General features: G+C 39.8%; 2 protein-coding genes across 2 annotated transcripts in view; one reads left to right on the top strand and one right to left on the bottom strand.

Moving 5' to 3' along the window:
* Positions 1-6,665: 6,665 nt before the first annotated feature.
* Positions 6,666-8,894, bottom strand: eef1a1l3 (eukaryotic translation elongation factor 1 alpha 1, like 3). The gene is made up of 7 exons (XM_034109121.2): positions 8,680-8,894; positions 8,420-8,599; positions 8,043-8,339; positions 7,823-7,973; positions 7,357-7,613; positions 7,037-7,271; positions 6,666-6,957 (listed from the first exon to the last, which is right to left on the bottom strand). Exons 1-7 carry the CDS (start codon positions 8,821-8,823, stop codon positions 6,866-6,868), a joined length of 1,356 nt encoding a protein of 451 aa, XP_033965012.1. The 5' UTR covers positions 8,824-8,894; the 3' UTR covers positions 6,666-6,865.
* Positions 8,895-9,820: 926 nt separating this feature from the next.
* Positions 9,821-15,936, top strand: part of fam49bb (family with sequence similarity 49 member Bb) — a 31,564-nt gene continuing 25,448 nt past the window's right edge. Inside the window, exon 1 of the mRNA XM_034108858.2 lies at positions 9,821-9,957. The gene's annotated coding sequence lies outside the window, so the exon portion shown is untranslated. The remainder of the gene's footprint in view (positions 9,958-15,936) is intronic.

Genomic DNA, 15,936 nt, shown 5'->3' on the forward strand with positions numbered 1-15,936 from the left:
GACAGAAAGCTGACCAGTCCCTGAAGACCTGAGAGATCTGGATGGTTCATAATTTAGCAGGAGGTCAGTAATGTATTTTGGGCCTAAACCATTCAGTGCTTTATAAACCAGCAGCAATATTTTGAAATCTATTCTTTGACACACAGGAAGCCAGTGTAAAGACTTCTGAACTGGAGTGATGTGATCCACTTTCTTAGTGTTAGTGAGGACTCGAGCAGTGGCGTTCTGAATCAGCTGCAGCTTTCTAATAGATTTTTTAGTGAGACCTGTGAAGACACCATTGCAGTAGTCGAGTCTACTGAAGATAAAGGCATGGACAAGTTTTTCCAAATCCTGCTGTGACATTAGTCTTTTAATCCTATATATATTCTTTAGGTGATAGTAAGCTGATTTAGTAACTGTTTTAATGTGACTGTTGAAACTCAGGTCAGAGTCCATGACTACACCTAGATTTCTGGCTTTATCTGTTGTTTTGAACATTGCACACTGAAGCTCAGCGCTAACTTTTATACGTTCTGACTTGGCTCCAAAAACCATTACCTCAGTTTTATCTTTGTTTAATTGGAGAAAGTTCTGACACATCCAGTCATTGATTTGTTCAATGCACTTACTCAGTGTTTGAATTGGAGCATAGTCTCCTGGTGAAATTGTTACGTAAATGTGTGTGTCATCTGCATACATAGCTATGGTAACTTATTTTGTTGTTCTTCATTATCTGAGCCAGTGGTAGCATGTAGATGTTAAAGAGAAGAGGCCCCAAGATGGAGCCCTGAGGAACCCCACATGTCATATTTGTCAACTCAGATGTATATTTACCTATAGAAACAAAGTTGTTTCTGTCCTTTAAGTAGGATGCAAACCAATTTAGAACTGTTTCCGAAAGTCCCACCCAGTTTTCCAGTCGGTCGAGTAATATGCTATGGTCAACAGTGTCAAACGCAGCACTGAGATCTAATAATACTAACACTGAAGTTCTGCCACTGTCTGTGTTTAAGTGAATGTCATTAAAGACCTTTACAAGAGCAGTCTCAGTGCTGTGGTTTGGACGAAAGCCTAAATAAAATAAAATAAAATAATAAAATAAAATAATAATAATAATACTAACAATAACAAAAACAAGAAACAAATATTGTTTCTAGATAACGTAATAATAAATACCATTTTGTCGATAGAGGTCGTGTTTCTTTCTTCGGAGGGAATAAATAATGTCATCTATTTCTCTCTGGAGCTCCTCCTGGCTACTCTGGCCTCCATGTTTCTCTTGAAAACAGAAACAACCAGGTATAATCATAAAACATGAAGCCAAATGTTTGGAAATATGGGACCAAATCTATACCACAGTGATCATATAACATACCAGTGGCTGCCCATTGCTTGACCTCCAACATCCACTGCTCCAAGTCCTCCAGGGAGATATTCAGCTCTTGCTTGAGACTCAAGATTGCCCACTTCAGTTTGTGCACTCTGTGTAGTGTGGTTAGAATGTTTAAAAGGAAAAAGTGAATATGCGTTCCAGTTGGTTGAGAAGGTTGTTTTTTACTGAATTCCTTTATGCACATTAACTGACCAGACAACAACATGAAATGCTAAACACCTTCTCTTCAAGGTTGGCAAGTATCACCTTAGTGTCCCTTTTCTTTTTTTTAAAAGATCAAGCAGGATTTACATTATTATACAGAAATTCAGATGAATTAACCTATAGTGCTTAATTAAAAACAAACAGAACAGAGACTCTCTGAGACAGTGTGCCATGGCAGCACCATCATAATGAAATGATTTCAGAATACATTTAATTCAACAACATGTAGCTAAGGATGGTGTTAAATTACTACAACAAGAAACTCAGATATTCTTAATGTACACTTTGAAATGCAGCATGGACGTCTTACTTTGACAAATCTCTTTGAGAGTGTCTTGTGGAGATTCTCCACCTTCCTGTGGTTCCATTGCATAGCCAGCACGGTTATCATATCTGCTCTAGCTGTAAACACAAAAACATGAAAATTCATATCAGCTTTACAATGTGGCACTACTTAAAACAATTAGTTTTCCTCTACCAACCTAATTTGGTCATGTATTTTGTTGTCAGAGCTGCCCTTGAGAGGAAGCTGTTAACCTGTTCCACTTCCTCGCCAACAGTATTTCCAGCAACTTCCTGGCTTCTGCCACCCCACTTCACCTGCTCAGAATCATAAACAATGAGATCTAGATATTTAGTTCAATATTATAATTTCTTGTACTGTAGATATTTAGTTAACATCAGTGTCAGGAGCAATTTCAGAAAGTTAAAATGTTCTGAGATTGAATTATGCTTTGAACTACAATGTCACAACTGCAGTTATTTGAAGCTCTGTTCATTCATTATTTCTACAGTGTGGATATATTTACAAAAAAAACATAATGGGTTTTGGAAGCCTATCCTTGTGACAGTCTGTTTTGTAACAATTTTCTCAACATTTGTAACTATTACAATTATTCCACAGGCTTGAATAGAATATACTACATGATATTCTTATGTGCACTACAATTTCTAAAACATTTGAATCTAGTCACACACATGTTTAACTTGCATACTGTACCTCGCATTTGCCTGTGTGGGCCTTGGCGTGCATTACAGAGAGAAAAGGTTTCATCTCTGTAAGTGGTTGGAGCTCAGGCAACTTTGCTGCCATCTTCTCCAAATAAGGCCAGTACCTGTAATGTCAAAATCAATTAGCTTTTCCAGTTGCATGATGGCATAATAGTAAAAAGATAAACCAGGTCCTTAAAATTACCAGTACAATCCTTGTAACCAACATCAGCATTTATCCAAATGAATGCTTTTATGCTTTACATCTACTGGATGTGCAAGAATTAAATAGATAACACGTTTCACACAAACACTTGCAATAGTTATAACTACTTATAGTTATTCGCAACTTCAGCCAGCTCCTTCTGCAGGAACATTGGGTAGGCATATATTTCACCACAGTAGTAATTTAGGCCTTGTAGCAAGATGCCATGTCTGCACACAGCTATTTGCAGGCCTTCCTCATCCACCTTGGCCCTGGACTTGTGTGAGGTTTCTCTGCAAGCTGTGAATGTTGCCGGTCCACAAACATCACGACCACTTTTCTGAAATAGACACAATCTGTTACATTTAACCCTGTGCTAAGTAAAATAAATAAAAGGGTTAGTGGGTGGAATAGATTCTTACAATCGTCATCTGGCTCCTGATTTTGTCGACAAAGGCAGACACTTTACTGTCCTGGGCAATGAACAGTCCATCAAATAGAGACGGTTCATCTGTCCTGCGAAATTCGAGAAATAAATTGTAAGCATCATTATCACACATACATAAGTTTGATTGTGTCCTCTATTTAATGTGGCCAATTTGCTTTTGCTATAAATTTTTCATAAATGTGGAAAAGGTCTTTGTGAATTTGATCAGTAATTTTGTGTAAAGCCTTTTGTCACCATTATTTAACATTAGTGAAAAGTTTACTGACTTCTTGTAAAAAGGTAAAAATAAAAGTACATCCTTTATATTGCTGGGCATGGAATAGGGAAGGCAGAAAAAAAGGTTCCTGGACAATTTAATACATTTATCATGAAGCGATCATATCCAAAGCTGGTTCTTAGCTCCAACATATCCAACTAACGTCAACCATTTAACATTTTAAAGTTGAGTTAACTTTACAGGCGTCATATACAATAATGTTTATGAATTTGATTGATATAATTATGTGTAATTACAAACCAACTATTGTTTTCTGATGGTCTACAAACTTTGGAAAATTTAATTTTTTTTAAAAATTGTAGAGTTGGGGAAAGTTAAACATTTCAGCAAAGACATTCAGTTTAGTCAATAAAACAACAACTAAAATGAGAATATGATTTCACTGACCCTCTGGACTTCTTGAAGCGATAATGCTTTCTATTGCCATCTACAGCAATGTCAGGTGTGCATGCTGGGCATTTAAAGGGCTCCACCAGGCACAGATCTTCTTGTCTGTAATTACAGAAGGCAAACTCCCGAAAGACTCTGTGGAAGGTATCGCTACAGATTCTGCCTGTCTGGAAACAAGAATGGTATTCATTTTGTTAATTAAAAGTTTGGTATTAAAAAATCTTGAAAACCACATTTTATTCTTACCCTTCCTGTGGAAAACGATCGATGTTCAAGCATTTTTATAAATACTTGCTGGGATAATGCTGGGCTGGCCAATTTCATTTGCTCGAATGATGTGAACACATCAAACTTAAAAATAATTTTGCAGCTGTCGGTTGCTGGCCAGTATTTGTATCCAAGCAAGTCACCTATGCTCGGGGACCATTTGGTGGAACAAGTTGGACACCACACAGAAGGCAGGCAAACGTTGTATGGACCTGAGAAAAAATATAAATGTGCAATTTGACAGGTATCTATGCAACGCAGGACAAAAGTATAATAGTAATCCTGTATTTTTGCTTGACCACATCGTCTTCTGGTGGCAACAAACCATTGATAGTCACCAACACGGTCTGCTTTCCTGGGATGATGGTGAAACCTTGGCTTGGACCACAGAAGCAGATTTGGGATGGTGGAGGAATTGGAAGCAGACACACTGCAGCAAAGACAATTTCAGAGATTCATATGCATGTTAGGACATGTTAGGACATGTAGTCAATACAAATTGAGACATTTTAACAGTTAAAGCAAACTTCCAACATGGTGAAAATTATGCCGCTGTATATGTAGTGCACATTAGGAAACCATGGTTAGGGAATATGTAATAAACTATTTGAACCCACCTTGTTCACAGAGTCCATATTGGCCACTTTCATCCACAACCACTAAGTGGGAGGAATAGGTCTGTAAAACCCATCAATCATGGCTTCCCTGTCATGGAAGACATTGTTGCCATGGATAATTGGGTCACATGCCGGACAAAGAAAGGGAGTTCCTGGTGGAACACAGTCCAAGCACCGGACCACAGCATCAGCAGTTTTGCATTGGAGACAGGAACGTTTAGTGACAATCTCTGCAGCCATTTATAAATTAAGGAGCTCTGGCATTGCAGCGCTCAATTTGTGTTCACGTTTCAACTGTCTTTGGGTCCATGTTGTTACAGTGGGTGTTTCTTCTGATGATGCAGGGATAGTGAGAGAACCCAACAGGTTTCTCAGTGTGAGAAGATGTTGATCTAAAATAACAAAATATAAAACAAATCATGGAATTTAGTTTAATTAAAAAAAGATATTCCATACATGGCTTTTCACTTTAAAATGTATCATGAACATAGCTATTACATACTATAAACAATTAGCTACATTTCAAGTTGAAGGATAATTTAAGAATTCATTGTGCATACCAAGACTTGGGACCTGTAGAGGAATCTCATGTGTCTCCTCGACCTCTGGGGACTCCAGAGAGCTGGAAGGTTTAACTGCATAAACAAAGTACGATGATATAGGAAACATTATTGAAGACCAACGACATTAAAACTTAATGAAACACTAGAACTAGAGGATATTTTACAGACCAGATCGATTCTTATTCCAATGTTGGGGTAGAATGTTCCCATCCAGGTCCCTCTTCCTCCAGGAAACATTTGATCCTTGCGTTCTTTTCTTTGGTTTCTTCGGTATATTAATATATATATAAATATATAAAAGAGATTAGATATTTCCCTTAATTGTTGCACACACATCTTTGTAATGTGTGTGTCTTTTATCATTTGAGTAAATGTTATAATACATATTTGGATAAAGTTGTACTTGCCTTATTTGCCAACTCATCTGCGAGGGCTTTCCCTGCCTCTACTAGCCATTCATTCAGTTGCTTGGATGCCATTTTTAAGTGAGGGTAAAAAGGGCAACAAACAAAGGAGGAACTGACATACAGGGAGGGAGAAAAACAAAACACAAGAAAACGAGAGGGGTGAAAGAGAGTAGGAAGAAGAATATGGCTCTGAAAAGAACCATTGATTTTTTTATGATAACAGGCTACTTCAAATAATTGAATTGATGGATGACCTGAAAAACAAACGAACTCAGATTAGTTGTGCTAATTAAAAGCGTAAACAAATCAAATGAAATACAGAAATCAGATTTACCACTTTTACAGCTGTGACGCTCTTTAACAATTCTTCTTCGCACTTTTATTGATGCGCAAGGTTAAAGTTCACGGGATTACGATCCGCCAGGAGTTGCTACATTTAAAACATGACAATAGGTCGTAATAAACTGCTGCTAGAAATGAATAGACGGGAGCATGTTGTTTCTTACACGACCACTAGAGGTGCTACAATTCAAAAGGTGGCTATGGGTCATAATAAGCTGCTGAACAATCGACCTATGTGGTCGTTTTTTGTAGGACGACAGGCTGGAATAAACCCATCAACCCATTGTATCGAATAAAGTGCTGTACTGAAACTCTGGCCCTGGGCTCTTGCTGTCATGTTTAAACATCCGTTTGCCTTCTTTTGGTGTTAGAAAAGTGCATGTTAGACATTGGTAAATTAGCCTAGATTAATAGTTCTTAAAAATCAGTAAAGCCAAGCAGCAGTGGATTCTACAAGTCAAACTTAAAAGTACTATATGAACCATTTGGAATGATTTACTCTTGCTGTAAATTCCTAAACACCTTGCGAAAAAGTCATGGAGTATTTCTTCAGTTGCATCAAGACAAACGTTTCAACACAAAGTTCTCAAATGATTCTTTATTTTGTCAACAAATCACATTTAAACCAAAATGTACCATCCAATGGATTATTTTGGATTTATCAGGAATAATCTTTTAACATAAATATTTTGTGTTGCAACACAAATGTCATTTGACCAAATAAAAAGCAGCAATACCAGAGTTTACTGGTAAACAAAAAAACTAAAACTATGTACACACTTAGGCTTTAAGTTTTGATCCTTGTGCCTTCACCACTGACTTGATGACTCCGACAGCGACCGTCTGCTTCAGGTCTCGTGCTGCAAAGCGACCTAGGAAGCGAAACAAAAACATGTTAAACACTGCAGAAGGTCAATATAAATGTAGACTGATTTAGATAGTATACTGTACCTAAGGAAGGGTATGAGAAGAAGCTCTCGACACACATGGGCTTGATGGGAATCATTTTGACTGTGGCAGCGTCTCCAGATATCAGTAGCTGCGGATCGTCCTCCACTTTATTTCCCGTCCGCCTGTCAATCTTTTCCTTCAACTCAGCAAAGCGACAGGACACATGGGCGGTGTGGCAGTCCAGGACAGGAGAGTAGCCTGCCTTGACCTTCCCTGGATGGTTCAGGATAATCACCTTAAGATGGAAAATATACACATCAGCACAGGGGGGGGGGGCAACAATGAATTATAAGTTTCAATTTCAACTCCACTGAACAAACCTGCGCTTCAAAGCTGCTGACATCTGTGGGCGGATCCTGCTGGGCGTTTCCAGCCACATCCCCTCGCCGCAGGTTCTTTACAGCCACGTTCTTAATGTTGAAGCCGACATTGTGTCCGGGCAGACCTTGCTCCATCCCCTGGTGATGCATCTCAATGGACTTCACCTCGGCAGTGATTTTGGCTGGCGAGAACATCAGGGTCATGCCTGGTTTGAGGACGCCAGTTTCAATCTTACCTACTGGCACGGTCCCGACTCCTAAGATGAAAAAAAAAGTGCATTTAAAAGTTTAAACTAGTGGATTAAGGCTTTATCAGCTGACAAACATTTCTGTTCTTCCCCCACTCAAATTGCTCTGCTGCACACCTGTAACACATATTCTTAATTGGAGCCAATTGGTTTCAGGCTGAGGGAGTAGACAGGGCAACTCAAAAATTGACTAAAATGAACTGAGCACAACTCCTAACCTCCAATTTTGTAGACATCCTGCAGAGGTAACCGAAGGGGCTTGTTGATGGTGCGAACTGGTGGTTGAATGGAGTCCAGGACTTCAAGTAGAGTTCGCCCAATTGCATTTCCTCCCCTTCTTCTGGATTTCCATCCTTGGAACCAGGGCATCTGCAGAGAGGAACTTGTGTTAATGTTTTGTATGTTCCTAGATTTTCACAAGTTTAAGACCATAATTACCTTCTGAGTTGCAGTGATCATGTTCTCCCCAGTCCAGCCAGAAATTGGCAAGAAAGGCACAGTTCCGGTTTCGTAGCCGATCTTCTTGAGGAAGCCGTTCACACCTCGCACCACTTCTTCAAAGCGCTTCTGGCTGAAAGGGGGTTCAGTCAGATCCATCTTGTTCACACACACTATGATCTGCTTCACACCCAGAGTGTAAGCCAGCAAGGCGTGTTCTCTGGTCTGACCACTTCTTGACACACCAGCCTCGTATTCTCCTTGAGCTGCAGAGACCACCAGGAGGGCAACATCGGCCTGATAGGACATTTATGATATTGGTTAGAAGGCCCATGAAATTACACTTACATAAAGTAAAGAACCTCTGTGCTACTAACCTGTGAAGTCCCTGTTATCATGTTTTTAATGAAGTCTCGGTGGCCAGGTGCATCAATTATAGTCATGCTGTATCTTTGAGTGTTAAATTTCAGCAGAGAGATATCAATGGTCATTCCTCGCTCCCGCTCAGCTTTAAGCTTGTCCAACACCCAGGCAAATTTGAAGGAGCTCTTCCCCATCTGTAAATAAAATACATAACTGGTCTTAGTAGGTTTTATGACATTTCAAGAGCTCCAATCATTTCATTTATGTTTCTCACCTCTGCTGCAGCTTTCTCGAACTTCTCCAATCTTCTCTGGTCGACGCCACCACATTTGTAAATGAGGTGGCCGGTGGTAGTTGACTTGCCGCTGTCAACATGGCCGATAATCACCACGTTAACATGAGTCTTCTCTTTCACCATGCTTGAAGTTGGCTTTTCGAAACGAACAAAATAACGGTAGGTTTCTGAGCTGAACCGTTCACGCTTCCGAATTCTTCTATCAAATGTGTGTGAACAGTCACTGTGGAGCTGCCTTTTAAGCTGCTGCACCTGTCGACACATGATTGAAGACAGGTGTGCTTCATTAAGCTTAATTAGGCTGGTACATGTTTGGTAAAGGAGGAAATGGCAAAACAGAGCTTCCGGGAGAAGAGAAGAAAATGCTGAAAAGCTACATTTTGCTCACTTATTTTTGGGGGGAAGCAGAAGTGAGAATTAAAGTATTACATTATGTGTTATTAATGTGCAACAAATGGCAGTTGCAGTCACCTTATGATATCATGTTACAGCCAGGTTTGTGATGCAGGGATGGCTTTGAAGATAATGTTAAGATCAATACTTATAGGCAAATGCACTCTTATTTAAGTTAAGTGCAAAGGTAATAGCAACAACATATACTTTAAGTACTAACAAGTAAAGCGTATGAGTAATGGCACATTTCAGAATAATATGTATATTGTTGCAGAACTTAAATTAACACAAAATAATGCTGGCGGTACCTTAATTTCATTATCTTATGTAGGCTACTTGGTTGCCTGGCCTATATTCATTTATATAGCCGATACAGTCTATGATTCATACATATGTGACTGATGTTAATGTATAGGAACCCGGTCGGAAGAAATGGCACATTAGCGCCTCCTAGAGATTGTTTAAGATGTAAATTAGCTTCTTGCTCAAAGAAACTTCGGTAAAGTCAATTTTACATAACTGTGTCTCGCGGTCAAAAACCCTAATTAACGCCACGGTGAGACACAAATTAGTGTGTAGGTAAATTGTAATCCGGTTGAAACCACCGTTAAAACACTGCAGCGGGTCATCTCTGACCGGGCGGGTCTATCTTCAGTCAGGCAGGGAAGGTGTATAAATTCCCCCTCCGCGCTCAGAGGTGGGACAAACCGAACTCCCCTCTCGTTTGACGGGCACAATGACGCTCGATAACTAACCCGGAAACAGCAACAGCAAATCGCTTTTCTTCTTCTTTCAGTCCGTATCGCTGGCTTTCTAGCGTGGTATCCAGACATCGACTCCAGTGTTTTCTCTACGAGCATCAAGGTAAATAACAGAGACAATTACTACTTTATCTCCTATTTTTCTGTCATCTCAACTAACCACCTATACTATCCACCGGTTGCCATTCAGTCAGGCTTGTTTTGAGTGTTACATTTAGTTCCTCGGCTCGGAGGCAAATTTAGTGATGAATAATAAACGTGTCCGGCGAAAATGTAACCCCCCACCCCTACCTCTTATTGCTAAGTTACTGTAAAAAATAAATAATGGAAACTATTTGTGTTGTGTTTTTAAGTTACACCCTCGGTGCCCCGTTAACTTCCCCTTTTCAGGGCAGCGGTCTCAAGGTAGACGTTAGGTTATGCTACACTGCTAGCTAGATTTTTCCTTTATTTGGCCAGGGGCATTGCATGTTACATGCGTGACCCATATAGCCTATTACTAAAGCCAGGTAATCAGCTGTGTTGGACTTCGTGAACACTACAGAGACAGGTAATGTATCCAGTTTAAAACTAACCGCATGACTCGGATTAAGACTGTACTTTTACAGACAGTAAATAATAAATATTCATCATTACAGCTCCATTAAAGGAAATGCTCACACTGACAGCTGGTTAGAGCTGGTTTGTCTTAGATGATTGTTCTTCAAATCAATGCATGATTTAAAATAAACACTCCTAAATTCAACATCTCAAATCCTCAGTAACGACAGAAGTAGCCTACTATCAGCTGAATTAAGTCCTTTTTTAGGCATTGAATTGAAGCATTTATGCTCAATATAGGTTTTAAAATAAATTCAAATTGTGTTGCACAAAAAGTTTAATATTTCACTCTAAATTGTAGTATAGGAAATTCAATATAAAAAGTTCTACTTTAGTGCAGTACTCAAATATTTGTACTTTTAATATAATTCCACCACAGGCTAATAAGATCACACTGTCTAGTAATAAACATGTCACTGCAATTTCATTTAAAAGTTGCTGACTATGGTTGGTTGTTTTCCTATTTGCATCTTTTGTCTGCACGACTCAACTAGCACGGAAGTAAATGTCGTTTCCTTTCCGCCCTGTCTCTGCAAAGCTTCTGAAAGTGGAAGTGAAACGTCCCAGAAAACCAGAATGAATGATTTCTTAGCCAAGTGCAACTCTAATGAGGTTGTGATACAACGTGACATTAGTCTCAAAAGACTCATGGTGTCTACTGTTGCTACGTAATGGCTTGTTACACACAAGTAGACTCGTGCATTAGTTCAGAGATTTGTATTTAGACATCTCATTTCACAAAAAATGAACAAGCTCTCAGACATGGCTGTGCAGTGTTTTTGAGGGGAGAAAATCATTCTGTGCACTAATATTAGTCATCGGTGCATTTCTTTTGTGTCAAGAAAACTGGTAAAACATAAAAAGTGTCATTATCTCATGGCAAACCCAGTTATGCTGTTTGAAATAACATGCCTCCAGGTTATCAGTCTTCTTTTGCAATTTGTCTTCCTTATATGTGCCGCTGCTGTATCACCTTTCTTGCCTTCTTCTAACGGACACACATTTCTGCTCTCATAGTCTGAGTCGGTGTAGACTTGGAAATAAAGGCTGGGAAAAAAAGACTTGACTTGTGCCACTGTTGTAGGACTGTGGTTTAACTTGTTGTGCCATTCTTCTTTATTTTGCATGTCGAAGTTGCAGAAGCAGTTGTAAAGAAAAAGTGAATGAGTCTTTTTCGGCACAGTGTATTCCCTCATAAGTCCTACTCTAATGCAGGTAGGTTGCATTAAGGCACAGCCATTTCTAGCTTTCGCTTTTACACTTTTAGTTCTAATCTGGCTTTAATCTTGTCATAAAGCTTTTTACTCCCATTCTTTTTTTTTTCGTGACAATATTGTTGACATGAGATAAGACTTTTGCCTGAGCTTTACATCAGTGTTTGCATTATGGGTGCTTAATTAACAATAGGGACAGAGATGTTTTTAGAATGATTTAAAATAGTCTTTCATTGTGCGAACGTCATGAACTCTGTTCACCCCAAGAGGATTTCCCACATTCTTTCTGCACAAATGTGTTTTCTAGTTCAGAAACGGTAGATCCTGTAGCTACGGTCGTAACATGAGGGTTGAGTTGATGCATTGGTAGTTGATTTTAATTATTCATCTTTTCCACCTGTCCTCCCATTGACCTTTAAGGCAGATCTGCTCAGACATTTTCCTTTCAAACTCCTACAAACACACCAAGTCATTTTAGAGGAAAGGTAGTTTTCTGTCGTTAAGCTGTACATTTATTTGGGAAACAGTATTGAGAGTGCTTTACAATAGAAATATTTAGACATTCTCTAATTAGGAATAACTTGTTGACCTCACTGGAATGTCACACAGTCGCCAAGGGGTCCAGACCCCTCTTTGCAACCCACTCCCGTGAACACACCCAGTGTCACGGAGCCGCCGGCCTCAGGTTGGGTTACTGCAGTTATTCTCGGTATGAGGCTCACTGTAGTCCTGCTGACAGGCACAGTATTTATTTTATTTCCGGCAGCAAGTCGCTCCACTGATGCTAAACATCTCCTCTAGTCATTGTTGTAACAGCTAATGTGTGTGGTTGAACTGTATTGTTGTGACATTTCTGCATGTGTTTATGTCCTCTACAGTGATGGAAGACGTTAATACTTCTCGTACGTACCATCTGCTGCATGCAGCCTTTTGTCTTTAAATATGTGAATTCACCAGGGTGAATGTATTATTGAGCCACTTGAGCTCCTACTTTACTTTTACATGTTGTTTTTGTGATTTATGCTAGGAAGACAATAACATGAGCACTTGTGCAACGTATTGTGATGGTGTGAATATAACCACAGTTGAACTAACACAGCACAAGTTGTATTTTATGATTTAGAAATCTGTTTGCATCATATTGTTAGTACCCACACCCCTGTATTGCACACTCACTTCAGGCAGCATGCTGGGCCAGGCTGTCTTTGTGCAGATAGAGCTGTATTGATCCCTCGCTGTGGCATAATGCTGTTTGTTCAGTTATTCGGATTAACTTCCTCCTAAGTATTTCAGTCTGTTCAGCATTCTGCTCTAACACCATTACCATGACACGGCTTAATGCTGGGGAGAAGGTGACTTAGGCATCGTTTAATTTTCGAAAAACACTTTCAATGAATTTTTTAAAGAACATAGTTGAATAGGCACTTGCCTCGCAGACACAGTGCAGTGGAAAGTGTGCCCAACTACCTTTTTGTCATAGACTATAATCTCATTTGCCTCTCGAATACACACGCTCCCTCCGTTGCCCTCTCTTCCATTGCTCTTGCATGCCTGCTCTTGTTCATAAGCAGATCATAGCTGAAGTGATGACATGCATGAATCACTCGGTAGGAAAGGCTGACTGTGTGCCCCCCCCCCCCCCCCCTGGATGTAGGCTGCTTGTTTCAGCTGAATTATTAATATAAAGAGAACATATCACAATGTATTGATTTAATGTGAGCTTACTTTAAAAGTTTAGATGACTGGATGTGTTTTTCAGTCAATCCCCAAACAGCGTATTTAATGTTTGTTGGTTAACACGTCATGCTGACTGTTTGCTGTTAAATTAGCAGAGAAGATGGTGCAGCAGTGGAGGTCCTCGCTGTGGTGGGTTTGTGTTTGCAGCCTTTGGCGGTGGCGACTAATATACTTTTGATGTGTGTCTCTGATGTGCTATGAGTCGGTGTGTGTGCCAGTTTCTGATCTGCTGTGCTGGTAGACTCGAGCATTCCTCTGAACCGCCTCACTTCCGCGCTGTGATGTTGGCTTTATCTGAAGCCCTAAGCATGCACAGTATTAGAAGAGAGAGAGTATCTGTTTTGTTTGTTTTTTCTTCTTCTTCTTCTCGCAGGCATTCCATTCAAATACCTCCAACAGGATGCTTTCATTTGTCGCTCCCTGTAATATGCAGCATCTTGAGAGTAAATGTGGCACAAAAGTAAAGTGGGCCTTGCATAGAAAATCTCAACATAATGCTATGAATAACCCACTCGGAGAGAAAAGGCTGTCACTGTGTGTGACCCTACCCCCACACCTTTCACACATGCACAGAAAACCCCTCCAGGCTCAGATCTACAGCAGAGAAAGCAGACTGTTGGAGATGTTCCTCCACTCTCCTGCACTAATATTTAAAACTTATGATTTTACCAAAAAATAAAAACATGGTGATGATCTTTTTATTGTATGTGAAAGCAGGCGGGCATGAGATCGTCGTGTGGCCGCCTACGTGACGGTGGACACACATGGCAGGGTGTCGCCACAGATGGTGGATCAGCATGCTACAAATTCAGATTTAGCAGGAAACTGTTGCCGTGCCGCCCCTGCACCAAACCCCCATCCACATGGTGTTAAACTGTCAAATACTCCAAACCTGTCTTACTTTTAACCCTTCATTTGTGGATACGTTTATTCATATTAAGAATATGGAAAGGTTGTATGAAAGTATTTCACATTGGCAACAAGGAGCAATTTTATATTGTGATGTATTTCACAGTGATAGATTCTTTTTTTATCATTATAACATTGCTCTATTACCAACAAATATACACTTACATGTTATATACATTACATAAGGCCCATTATTTTGATACTTATAGTTTAGAAAAGAAATGTGTGGTTATTTTAAGTATTATCCACATTACAAATGCATTATTGAAGCATTTTGACACAAGCCTAGCATGTGTAAACCAGTTTATAATCCCGCCGAGTCTTCAACAGGTCATTTGTTCTGACATTTCAGTCCGAGGATCTCCACTTCATGTAACTGATCTGTGGGGGGTTCTTCCTAATGAAGCTCCGTGGGCTTCAGTAACTCTGTTGTAGGGACAGGGGAATACAAGTTGTCATGGCAACTCGAGTTGTAATGGAAGTTTTATTCAGTGGTGTTGAAACACTGCGAGGACTGATTTATATCCCAGTGTCACTTACTTTAGTTTGGTGTCTCTTAAAAACGCCAAGCGACAGACGGGAGCTTCTCTACTGTACGGAGAAGACTACATTGAAACCAAAACAGGATGAAAAAAACTCCACAGAAATCAAAATGATGTACTTTTCAGTTTAAAATAACATCAATTCAAAAGACGGAACATTCAATCTACATTTTTCATGGACCTTTTTGAGTAGCATGTATGATCATTTGTGATGTTGGCAAAGTTGAGCAGCCCTTTTCTTTTTATAGTATAATGAACTTTACACCCTGTGGCCAGTTTACCAAGTACACCTCACTGTGTTTATGGCCCTGCAATAAATCCAACTTATTATTAACTTCATGACCATTATGCAGGGTGTAGTTTTTCTGCTGGTGTTTTCCAATATTTCATCCACCCCATTTACACCAATGAGGATAGACTATATAAAGTGCTGATAATGAGTGTCCATGTATGTGGGTGACGAATGGACATGCTCCGTCCGCATACAGCGTCCATTGATTACCTCAGTGGCCTGCTTCATAGCCAGATTCTGCACATGTCTGTATCTCACACAGTTTACAGCAGGTCCACACATGTTGGCCCACATGTATTGACCCTTTCATGTGGCGGAGAGTCTATTAAAACCAAACAAATGTGCTTGGCATGTTGACTCGTACAAACTGAAGATGTAAGAGCACGGATTAAAATGTGTCTCTGCCACTTCTTCCTCCTCTTTTAAAAGCACTCTTGCAGCCTTATGAAACCGTTCTTGTACACAAAACTTTCAAATCCTACTGTACAAGTCTCTGGAAATGACAAATGAAAACAAGGAAATCAATCTTTGGAACAGTGGGAAGTTTGTGCGTAGTTCAGAGGGTAGTGCAGCGTTTGTGTTATTGCCTCTGATCCTGTGGGAATAAAGCAATATCAGAGCAGTTGTGCCGGTAACCACGCTGAGAGGAGTTGTTTCAAGTTTTTGTTAAGATAAAGAGTCATCATGTGACGAGTTGATGCCTCCGGGCTAATGGAAACAAAACACTGACCACCCTCAGAACACTGGGCAATAGTTGTTCCTTTGCATGTCATTGTCGCTTGAAGGGA

Source organism: Pseudochaenichthys georgianus, chromosome 20, assembly GCF_902827115.2.
Source record: "Pseudochaenichthys georgianus chromosome 20, fPseGeo1.2, whole genome shotgun sequence".
In the NCBI taxonomy this organism is placed as follows: Eukaryota; Metazoa; Chordata; class Actinopteri; order Perciformes; family Channichthyidae; genus Pseudochaenichthys; species Pseudochaenichthys georgianus.

What these genes read in the sequence shown, in the direction of transcription:
- eef1a1l3 (XM_034109121.2), bottom strand. Translation starts at nt 8,823, where the DNA reads ATGGTGAAAGAGAAGACTCATGTTAACGTGGTGATTATCGGCCATGTT. An exon ending in TGATAACAGGGACTTCACAG is followed by an intron (nt 8,340 to 8,419) that starts GTTAGTAGCACA and finishes ATGTCCTATCAG; the next exon opens with GCCGATGTTGCCCTCCTGGT. An exon ending in TCAGCAGCTTTGAAGCGCAG is followed by an intron (nt 7,272 to 7,356) that starts GTTTGTTCAGTG and finishes TTCCATCTTAAG; the next exon opens with GTGATTATCCTGAACCATCC.